The 12,151-nt window shown below is 44.2% G+C and overlaps 1 protein-coding gene across 2 annotated transcripts in view; it reads right to left on the bottom strand.

The window, feature by feature from the left end:
* The window catches only part of LOC149142210 (uncharacterized), a 402,089-nt gene that overhangs the window by 280,876 nt on the left and 109,062 nt on the right, over positions 1-12,151 (bottom strand). For both annotated transcript variants that reach the window (XM_089452873.1, XM_089452872.1), the window contains exon 4: positions 7,034-7,110. In XM_089452873.1, coding sequence (XP_089308999.1) covers positions 7,034-7,110 — 77 coding nt within the window. The remainder of the gene's footprint in view (positions 1-7,033; positions 7,111-12,151) is intronic.

Below are 12,151 nucleotides of genomic sequence, written 5' to 3' on the forward strand. Positions count from 1 at the left end.
CAAGAAGGTGTATGTCCAGGATGTGCCGAAGGAAAGCTCAAAAGGGGACCATTCCCCTCAAGCCAAAGAAAGACCTCCGATATATTGCAGTTGGTTCACTCAGACATATCCGATATAATGCCCGTGAACTCCTTGGGAGGATATTTATATTACCTCACCTTTACAGATGATTATTCTCGCAAGACTTGGATATATTTCTTGAAAAAGAAGGATGAAGTGTTCTCCTGGTTTCGACACTTCAAAGCCTTGATCAAGAATCAAACCGAAAAGAAGATCAAGATCCTAAGGACTAATAATGGGACTGAATATGAATCCAATGAGTTTCATGACTTTTGCAAAGAGGCTGGCATTAAGAGGGAAACCACTACACCATATACTCTTGAGCAGAATGGTGTGGCAGAAAGGAAGAATCGTACGATTGTGGAAGTTGTCAGTGCTATGCTCCATGATCAAAGACTTCTGAAGTTCCTATGGGCCGAAGCTGTAAACACCGCCGTATATGTACAAAATCAATGCCCTCATCAAGCATTGGGTTCCAAAACTCCTGAAGAAATGTTCACCGGTAAGAAACCTGACGTATCTCATTTTAGAATTTTTTGGAAGCCCTGTATATTTTCATGTATCGAAAGAGAAAAGGAATAAATTGGGTGCATCTGGAAAGAAAGGAATCTTTGTGAGCTATAGTGAAAACACTAAGGCCTATAGAATCTATGTAGCTGGTCAAAGGGAAGTCGAGATTAGTCATGATGTCACCTTTGACAATGATATGGCCCTTAGCAAGGTGGACAATCTTCCTACTTTGAGGAGCTCTCTAGAAGCTGACACCAGGGAACCGAAGGAAAAAGAAGATGAGACAATGCCCGATGTGGAAGAACCCTTGGATCCTATTGATCCTCCACCGCCTGAGCCTTCCTCTTCAAGGAAAAGGCCTTCATGGCTTAGGGGGACACTTGATGATGTTGAAGGACACACAGCTCCCCAAGGAACCTTCCGTGAAAGTAAGAAGGCGAACAAGTATCAGGGATACCTGACAATCATGAGCACGATCATCCAAAATGAGCCTTCATCATTCACAGATGTCGTCAAGCATCAAGTATGGAAGGATGATATGACCGAAGAATATGAGTCTATTATGAAGAACGATGTCTGGAATGTGGTCCCCAGACCCCAGGACAAGATAGTTGTCACTTCAAAATGGCTTTACAAGATAAAGCATGTAGCTGATGGAAGTACTGAAAAATATAAGGCTCGTTTTGTCGCTCGTGGCTTCTCCCAGAAGGAAGGTATAGACTATGACGAGATATTTGCACCTATTGCCCGATATACCACAATCCACTCGATCATAGCCCTTGCTGCTTCACAAGGATGGAACCTACATCAGATGGATGTCAAGACTGCATTCTTATATGGTTCGATCAAAGAGGAGGTCTATGTGGAGCAACCCGAAAGATTTGAAATTTATGATCGAGAATCTCATGTGTGCAGGTTGAAAAAGGCCCTCTATGGGCTAAAGCAAGCACCCCGAGCATGGTATGAGAGAATCGATAGCTATTTGATGAAGTTGCGATTCACTAGAAGTGAAGCCGACCCTAACCTTTACTTTAAGGTTATAGATGACAAGCCTCTCATACTACGTTTATGTTGACGACCTCTTTCTAACAGGTGCAGACCCTCTCATTCACAAATGTAAGAGGGAGCTGGCTTATAAATTCGAGATGAAAGACCTAGGACTCATGCACTATTTCCTAGGACTCGAAGTCTGGCAGAAACCAGGGGAGATTTTCATATCTCAAGGAAAGTATGTGGTGAAGATACTGGAAAGATTTGGCATGGTGGACTGCAAGCCCGTAACTACCCTGATGGAGCTTAATTTTAAGAAGTTAAGCAGTAGTGTTGTCGGACCTGTTTTACGAAATGCTACCGAGTATCGACAGCGCGTCGAAGCATTAATGTTCTTGGTGAACTCCCGTCCGGATATATGCTTTGCAGTCAACACTTCGAGTCAACATATGGTTGAGCCTCGCCACTCACATTGGATTGGTGCCAAGAATCTGCTAAATATCTTCGTGGCACAATCACTCATGGATTAAGATACACTGTTGGAAATGTGAGACTACTTGGGTATACTGATGCTGATTGGGCAGGGAATGTGGAGGACCGAACCTCCGGGTGTTGTTTCTCTTTGGGATCTGCCTCGATATCCTGGATGAGCAGGACGCAGAAGTCGGTTTGAGCACTGCCGAGACAGAACTGAGAATACATTGCTGCTAGCATGGCCTCTTGTGAGACAGTCTGGTTGCGAAAGCTCTTCAGTGAGCTGTTTGGATTTACATTGGATACCACCGTGATTCTATGTGACAACCAGAGCAGGATCCGTTTATCAGAAAATCCTGTATTTCATGATCACTCCAAGCATATCGATATCAAGTACCACTATATTCGAGATATAGTGCAGCGAGGAGCAATAAGGCTCCAACATATCCGTATAGATGAACAGGTCGTCGACATTCTAACAAAGCCCCTAGGAAAGGTCAAATTCCTAAATTTCCAAGAACGACTTGGTGTCGTTCAGAGACCCTCTTGTGAGAGTCAAGTATGATGTACTGAGCTCTGGGAGCTCCAGGGGGGCGCGGGGTACTTCTTCGAGCGACATATGACCACAGGGTGACTCACCATCCCCTGTTGGTGCACTTTGTGCAGGGTAAAAGGTTCAACCTTCCCCTGTGAGGCCCCGTGGCGACTATGGAACAGGATGATTATTTCTCCTGTGGGCCAAAATGATTCGTTCTCCATGGCAACTGTGGAACAGGATGATTCGTTCTCCTATAAGCCAGGATGATTAGTTCTCCATGGCATCCACTGGACAGGATGATTTGTTCTCCTGTGGACAGGATGATTAGTTCTCCTGTCGAGGCATCGTACCCATGCAGTCTGGGACTCATGGGAAGTACCTCTCATCTGATCAATGAGCATGGAAATGAGGATAGGGACCATAGTAGTTCTATCGATGGATGCATCGTTGTATCTACCGTACTCCCTATGCTAGGATGACCTCCATTGATCTCGGATCAATGATACTGGTCTGGGACTAGTGAGAGTATTACACCCTATGAAACTGACTTCGGGTCAGTAGAGGATGGTATGATACTGGTCTGGGACCAGTGAAAGTGGTACACACTCCAGACTGACTTCGGGTCAGCGAAGGATGGTATGATACATCCTCGATCACTTCTTCTTCATAGTTCGAGCAAAGCAGAGCAGAACAGAGCAGAGCAAAGCAGACAGAGCAGGGGTCAAGCTGTACAAGGCAGTGCATTTGATGGATGAATAGTAGCGACAATCAGACAAATTGCAGATGGAGTTCTCCCTAGTTGAGAGGGAGTGTTAAAATTGGCAACTAGGGCCAAACTCCATGTGGGTCACCTTATTCATGGCTAATAAAATTTTTCCTAGATTCCTCTCGTCGACAGGTGTAGGATTGATCTAAAGATCATCCGATTCCAATAAGTATTTATGGAGATATGAATTTATTTTGATTATGGACAAACTGTCAAAGTCAGCCAGCAACTTATGTAGGCTCAGATGCCCAACAAACACATCTATTCATCTTCAACGTTTGGATATAAATACAGGATGCCTCCTCCTCATTTGGACACTCACTTCTCATCACATATCTCTCTCCCTCATGCGCAGAAAAGAGTCTCTTCTCTCTCCTGCACAGAAAGGCTCTCTCTCTCACACATGTGGAAAAAGGACGCAGATTTCTAGGGCTGAAGCTCTAGGAACTTTGACCAGCGACCAGCGTGGACTCCTCTTTGACTGTGAGTTTGGTGAGGTTGATTCTCCTTGGAAGGCCGCAATTTTTGGCACAGGAATCAAGGTGATCTGACCTCCGGTTTGACAGATATTGACTGCCCTAATTTAGGGCTGAACTACGGTTTGTTGCTGCTGATATAAATCAGATTTTTGTACTATTTCTCTCTGCTAAACTATTGAAGATAAAAGAAGATTTGATCAAAGGGTTTCCCCATATTGGGGTTTGTCCCTGGCTAGCCGCCACATCTTGTGTCTCTTGTCTTGGCTTGTTTTCTATTGATCGTTTAAATGTTCTATCTGCACTTTACTTAATGTACATGTGATTGCTAATCTATGGATAATAATAAGAAAAACAAGTAAACTGCTCTAAACATAGAACATACCATAATTTAACATTAAGTGACTATAAAAGTGAATTTAATAAAAAAAAAGAAAAAAAAAAGAGAGAGAAGAGGGAAGGTGAAGATGAAAATACAATCCTAAACTCATTAAAGAAGGAAATTGAAGAGACTCTCTGCATTCGTGCATTGTGTGAGTTTTAAGAGAGAGCTCTTGCAGAGAGTTGGAAGAGAAAGTTGAGGGCTTCGGAGCCCTACCTGCCATAGCAGACTTCGGTGTTGCAATGAGACCCCCTAGTCTAGATGTGAGAGTGAAATCACTCAGGTTTCACTGTAGAGCTTTAATGGAAAACGACATTTCTGAGAAGTATTGAGGTATTCAAGCTTTCTTTCAGTTATTTATATCCTTATATTGCATTTTCCTATTTCCTATGACAAGCTGAAGGTATCACGGTGAATTAAGAGTCAAAGGCAATTTAATATCAGTAAATACTCCAGTTTCATGGGACCCACGAATTATTGAGAGTGCTGCATACTTTATGGTGGGGGCCAGTTCAGATTTCTTTTTAAAGAATTAGAATGACAGAGGCTTGCGTGACTGAATTTGGAGTGATAAAGGCAGAGCACGATTTCCACTGTAATTTATTGGCGGGGTCCTGCACTTTGTGGAGGCACAAAGAAGGGGAGTGTAATGTTCCTGTTTTAGAAAAACAGTGATTTGCAAAGCAAAATAGTACATGCAACACAAAAATTCAGAAAATTCAATAAATACCCATAGAAACTCCAAAAATGCCATCCAGCTGAGCCATTTTATTAAATATATGGAGCAAGAATACAATGGTATGGAAGGAGTGCACCTAGGCTTGCCTCAATGGCAAGCTTGACAAGACCCAGGTTATAAAATAGAATGCCCGGATGAGAGAATGAGTTGCTCCAATGATGCGCTGCGCTGCCCCAGAAAACTGCACTGTTTGCTAAAAATCCCATCTCTGGTGCTTAGAAAATTACGCAAAATTAGCCCCAAGCTCTTCTCAAAAAACCCACCTAAACCTAGAAGGGGTTTGGTCTGGTTCTGACCCCCGAAATTCGGCCCCAATTACCATGTCCTCCTCAACTAGATGGAAATATCCCCTGTCTGCGAACTCCCTGAAAAATCCCTCCCATCACTCCCAAAATGTTGTGTTTCACCACCCCAAAGTTCTTCTTAATTCTCCCGGCAAAACCCAGCTCCCAAGCACTTCCCTCAAACTCCCACATGTGCCCAGAAAACGGCTATTGCGCACGCCCTGGATGTAAAAATTTGTACTACCTCCAATCAGCAACCTTCTGCCCCAAAACTCATCAATTAGCTTGATCTTCCCCTAGAGCTTCTATGCTAAATTTCTCACGGCAAACACCACCTGGAAGATAGCTGAAATGAGCAAAGTGTGATTCCCTCCTGCGTCCCCCTGAAATACGAACTGGCTGAGAGAAAGGCTGTATGTTTAGCTCTGAATCCCTCCTAACTCTTCTCCAACTTGGCACAATTTTACCTCCCTATGGTGGCACTCGTAGTCCACCGAAAGAAGGGTGATTTCTCCCCTTGGAAAACTCTGTGCTAAAGAGCACTGTGACCCGGCTAAGCAGCCTGAGCAACAATAGAAAGTATGATTGACAAAAAGACCCCAAAAGTTGTTGAGCTTCTACTATTTATAATTTTTGAGCTGCCTTTCCCATGTGGGCCCCTCCAACAAGCTTTTAGACCCCCTTCCTTGGCAATTCGAATTTCCTTCTAAGCAGGTGCGTTTTACAAATGAGTGTGGCCCCCACGCTCCACTAGCAAAAAGATTTTGGCCTCCCTTTTTCCTAAGTCTTACTCCAAAAATTCATGGATCCCATAGTCACCAAAAATGCCAAAATTGTGGAAATAAACTTGAAGAAAATTATTTTAGGAAGGGGCATTACAGGGAGTCCAGTTAATTCCTTTGGTGATTGAATGCATTTCCAACTGCTGGGTCGTATTTCCTTCCAAGGACGAGTTTTGGGCTTACAGGTGTTGTATTCCTCATTTAACTCAGGCTGTGGTCACTTCCTTCAATTGCTGGACGTGCTTGGGGTTGTATATTGGCAGCAGATTTGAACACAATAAGGATACTGCCTTTCTAAGTCAAAACCACACTCTAAATTCTTTTCTGGGCCGTGTACTAGTCAACAACCTTGGATTTAGCACTGTGGGAGGCTCAAAGAGCGAGTCCCCTTTCCTGCTCCTGATTATAACTTCCAGAATCAGCATTTAAAGGGACAAGACTTCTTTGGTATGCATATGCTGCTGTAGCGCCACTTCTGGACAGCGTGCCATTTCTGGGCAGTATTATTTTTGGTTAGCTGGTGGTGAAAGGGTCATTCTTGTAGATCTGGACCAGCGTGCAAATTTCTGGGCAATATCTCCTTAACTAATGGCTGGGACGAGATGTTTGAAGAGCTGATATGTTTATTTGGATGTAACACAGGACTACTAACAATTACCAGGTTCCACCTTTCTAAACTCCTCTCTGTATGCTCAATTCTTAATAAGAAAGACGTTTTCCCATGGGTTTCAACTTTCATTATATTATATCAACAGTGTGTTTCTTTCATTGTCAAATTCTGTGTTGAATTGAAGCTTAATGATGCAAAACAAAAAGAAAAATTGTTCTGGGCATGAAATATTTAATCAGTCACCTACAGCACTATTTCAATCAAACTGTTTTTACGAAGAAAGTCCACTCTGAAATTTTAATTCATAAACCCAGAATTACACTGTAGACAGAGATATTTTCTGAGCAGGGATGTATCAAAATTAAATATGCAAAAAGTAGTTAAAAAATTAATCACAATTCAAAGACATGCTACCATAAGACCTGAAGAATGCCAAGCCAGCGTATCTGTCCTATGTTGACTCCATAAGTCAAATCATTGATGCCATGAAAGAATCCACCTGAATGCCAAAACAATCACCATATAACTTGGTGCAAAAAATTTCATTGAGAGCCTCAACTATGAGAATTAAACAACACATAGTTGCCAAAAAGAAATGAAAACGTGTTTAAGGAGATGGAACTACATTTCATAGAAAAATTTCACTTATGTATTACACCCTACACAGTAATACAGATTTATTAGAAACATAACCTTGATTTTATTATACCATTCCAATGAGTGTCGCTGGATTAGAGAAAAATTTCAATTACATTTCTAAGCATGCCGAATACATGTCAATGGAGATGACACATGGTAAAAGACAACAGGCAATCCTAACCAAAATATCCTCATTAGCGTAAATGTATTTCGATCCTAAAGCACAATGTCAACCGAATGTTCATGTTTGTATCAAAATGGATCTAGAAAATAAGCTTCCCCCTTTTATTTTTGGGATCAATTTTGGAAGTCTGGAATTAGGCCCAACCCTTTCTCGTTTTTCTGGGTTTATTGAGAAGAGGCCAAGATTAATTTGGCTGAATTTTCTGAGCACTCTAGCATCTCTTTCCAGCCAACAGCTGCTAGTAATTTGCTCCATTTTGTGGGTTTTCTGGTTTGAAGGATTGGGACCAATTCTTTTCTGGGTCCTATGGGGAAAATTAAGAGGAAGCTACAGCAGCAATTTCAGGGCAAACCGACCACCATTCCAGCAGGGGATTCAAACCATTCTCAGGTAGCAGCAATGGCACAATTTCTGGGCAGCGCAAAAGTAGTTTGGGGGACAAAATTTCTACTCCTAGGAGCATCTTTCTCACCTTGGGTTTGCTTCAACTTGCTTACGCAAGCCCAAGTGCACTTGTTCCTTATTATTGTACTCCCATTTATACCAGAATTAATAAAATGGCTCAGCTTATTCACCCAGTTTCTTGGTGTTTTTGATGGTGCATGCTTAATTGTGATTTTATTTGCTATAGCCTAGTTCACGTGTCTGTTATTAGCTGTAAATTTAAATTGGAACATTAAAGTGGTATCAGAGCCTTGATCTTGGCCCAATTGTGGGTAGCCAATGTGAAAATTCTGCAAATCAGAATCCCTACTACAACAACTAATTAAACTTCTCCTATTTGTTAATTACTAAAACAAATTATTTATTGCTTCCTACAACAAATATCAAAGCTAATACACTGCAGCCCACACCTATTAAATAATATATGCCCAAATAATATACAACACAAATGACAGTATTTTTTGGACAAATGTCCCTGGAAAAACCCAATGCGGGAAAACCAGTGCAGCAGCTCTGAGGGTTTTTATTATTATGCATTGTGCAGTGGTTTTCTGAATACAACTATGGATGCCCTCCCGACAATCCAGTTACAGAGAAATACAACTGGCAGAAGAAATTTGTGAGATTGCCTCACTCTACTCGGCAAGATCCAATTGACCCGGCAAATGAACCAATGTGTCCCCGACTATTTCTGCATTGCCATTGCGCGGGCCCAGCATCAGCTTCTAAGGCTCTGCATCTGCTCAACTAGGGATTGATTTGCCTTCTGGAGTAGTTTCCAACCCTCCCGACTCAAAGATGTTAGCTCCCTCAGCAAACTCGGACTTTTGCTTGGAGAACTGCATTGCTTCTGCGCGAGCCCTTCTGGCTCAGTGTCAACCTTTGCGTGAACCCTTCTGGCTCAGCGTCAACCTTTGCGTGAACCCTTCTGGCTCAGCGTCAACCCCTCCTGGGTCTTGCGATGCCTCCTTCTGGTCTCTCTCTGCCTCTCTGCTACGTATCTTGGGCTCTGGAGAAGATACTCCAACCCAACTATCCCTACCCCTCACTGCACAAACTCACTATCGATATTCTCCCGACACCTTCTCTGCTTCATAAAATCGAACTTCTGAACTCACTCTGTGTGTCTTCTAAATGACCCTCAAGCCTCCTCAAATAATCTCCTCGTTGACATTCAACGGCCCAGATTAGAAATTAATCAAGGGCTAAGATCATTTTTGCTTGATCCTCGTCTTCTTCTAGGAGTTACACCCACAGTTAGATTAATACTTATTAATTATTTTATTTGCCTAAGTTTAGACTTAGGGTCCCATTAAAATTAATTAATTATTTTAATAAAACTGTCTTCGGGTGAAATTTCCCAGAACGCTTTCTGGGTTCTTTGGAATACATGTGCCCAAGCCTCCCTGCAAAATTTGAGACTTAGAGCACATTCGATGCTACCAAAAAGCCAACATGAACATGGGAAAATTGGGTATGAATGCACAGTGATGGGTGAAACCATAGACAAACCCATCGCTGAAGGGAATTCAGTATGCAGAAATTCAGGGGTGGAATCCATTGGGACAATGAGAGGTTGGCCCGGTTGAGGAGTGTGACAGACCAACCCATCCTCACCCTTATAGCAGAGACACTAGAGGCGCACAGGTCGTGGTGGTGCAACCATCTATATCATGTGGGGAAAGTAACAGAATCAGGGACAGTTAGAGGGTGAGACCAGGGAGCGCTTTCAATGGTGGAGTCTTTGCTTCAGATATCAAGAGCTTGAGGAGGAGGTTGAGCATGAGATTGTGGGCACACAGAAGTGTGAGGAGCGTGCCGATGTGTCAAGTGTACTTGTTGAAGATCCCTTTGGTTTCTCCGGTTGACTCCCTAGTGGAGCGAGTAGAGCATACACTTAGAGGATCATCTGTTGATGAAGTGCCACCCATAGATGAGGCGTTGTTCTTTGTTGAGGGATCCATGGATGAGGTGTCCAGGGCCATGCTGAGTTTTCAGGTGATAGCAGCGCACAATAGGTTGATGAGGTGTCAAGAGACATATCAACCGTTGATGAGGAGCCGATAGGTACAAAGGCATCCAGATCTGTGACAGCGTTTCCAAACAATAGCTTCCTATTGCTGATTGTTGAGGATGTTATGCATGATGAGCTATTTGTGGAGGGGCACTTAGTGGCTCATGTTGAGCCCACGGTGGAGGATGAGCAACCATCCTTGGAGTCGACGATCGATGAGGAGCAATCAGATGCATCAGCAGCCAACAGAGTTGTCATACTTTCAGATGGTAGTCCCCTTCAGACATAAATAGATGGGGCTGGTAGCACTAGTAGGTTGCCTCTACACATTAGAGAGGGAGAGGCAGAGTCACCTCGACATATTTTATGTTCTGACCAGGATGATGAGATGGGGCGACGTGAGTTGCGTAGGGTACAACATCCTCGAGATGGGGGACTTGTTCTGTGTATGGGAGTTCGTACATTCGATCCCCCTCTTGGGGTTGGATGGCGAGAGATTCTAAGTTGGTACCCGGTGGAGTGGGATAGGGAGATGGTAGTGGACCTAGGTGAAGCCCAGGGGGAGTTTCCAGGCACTAGGGATACCAGAAGCCCAGACTGGCATTGGGATCCAGGTGGGACTACCTATCATTTCCCAGATATATCGGTTGATTATGACCTTGGCGGTATAGTTGACCTAGCGGTTGAGCGCACACATTTGCTAGGGGAGTTTCAGTCATCACCCATGGCCAACCAGTTTATGGGCAGACTCCTTGGGTTGTCTTGGTATGACGGTTGTACTTGGGATCACAAGATGATCAACATACTCTGGTAGGAGCTTGTCAAAGGAGGTGGCATTGGTAGGCCACCAAATAGTGCGTTGTATGGAGCCGAGGATTCTTCACATTTGTGAGGAGCACAATGGGCACAGAGGAGCAGAGCAGTGGTGGCATCGCTACCAATACCTAGGGAGATTCACTTCTTGGATCTCCTAGGGAGGATGTGGAGGGGAGATCCACTCATCAGAGAGTATGGTGATGCGACAACTGAGATGATGACACCAGTTAGGTGTGGGCCGATGCATATGGACACAACTTTATACCATCACATCTAGGGATGTGTAATAGCATCTAGCGTTGAGCTGTGGTCTGCAGATGGGCATTGGGGTGTGTTATAGCATGTTGGACTGTGTAGTGGAGTGTCTCACATTGCATTGAGTACACGCGAGTGACAGGTGCAGAGACACAAGCGGGATACAGGACGGTACAGGATGGTATAGTCGTAGCCGGGGCTATCCAGTGGTGTACAGGGATAGGTTGCGGCGTACAATAGCATGTCGAGGAGTGCAGTGGTACTAGGTGGTATGTAGTGGCAGATGATCTGGCACAACGGGCTCTTGGAGCGTTGCCTCCAAGGAGACTAATGGACAGGGACATGAGGTGTACCATTGGATGCAACTCACTAGGGACAATGAGGACATGGTTGAGCATCTGGGAACACCATGTTTAGCAGAGACAAGGCTTCGAGGAGGTTGTCAGCAAATTCAAGGCAGAGAGAGGGGACCTACCCAACCATCATCCTCTAGTGTTGCTTACATTCATAGAGCACTTTGTTGTTGCCCCATGATGCTCTTCGTTCAGGGGGTAGGACATGGGAGGCCCACCCTAGGGTGGATACAAGCTTAGGGATCAAGTGGTTGATTTTCGAGGTAGCATATGTTCCACCCTTGGGCTCACGCTTAGGGAGGTGTTTGCAAGGGAGTTGCATGATGCACTTTTGGCGAGACAATATGAGGCGCTACAGGTGCCTAAGGGATGGTGGATGGTAGACTTCGTCTACAAGAGGGTGCCCAAACTCCGAGCTATGTCAAGGTGTATCACCAGCAGTTGGGATAGTGGATTTCACTGTATGGGTTGACAGGAGCAAGGCATATTGGCATGCCTGGGACAAATTCTTCGCACTTGGGGTCCAACTATGGAAGACATACAGGGGTCAGAGATGAGGACCGAATGGGTTCTAGCAGGTAGCAGTGCTACGCAGCAGTAACCCATGGGGAGTGGGAGTTGTGGGCTCCGAGTATGGTTAGGGGATCCAAGGATCCAGCTGGCGAGAGGATCCCTCCATTTATCGATGGGCAAGGTTATGATGGAGGGTTATCCAACTTTTTTCTAGACTGACACATGGAGACTCGCTGAGACCTTTATCAAATGGCGAGGCAGGTTGTCGCTCATGATTAAGGCTAGTCGTGGAGTGGTGGACTTGAACATTGCAGAGTTGCCC

Source organism: Pinus tabuliformis, chromosome X, assembly GCF_031772625.1.
Source record: "Pinus tabuliformis cultivar Carrire ecotype Pingquan chromosome X, CPIR1, whole genome shotgun sequence".
NCBI lineage: Eukaryota > Viridiplantae > Streptophyta > Pinopsida > Pinales > Pinaceae > Pinus > Pinus tabuliformis.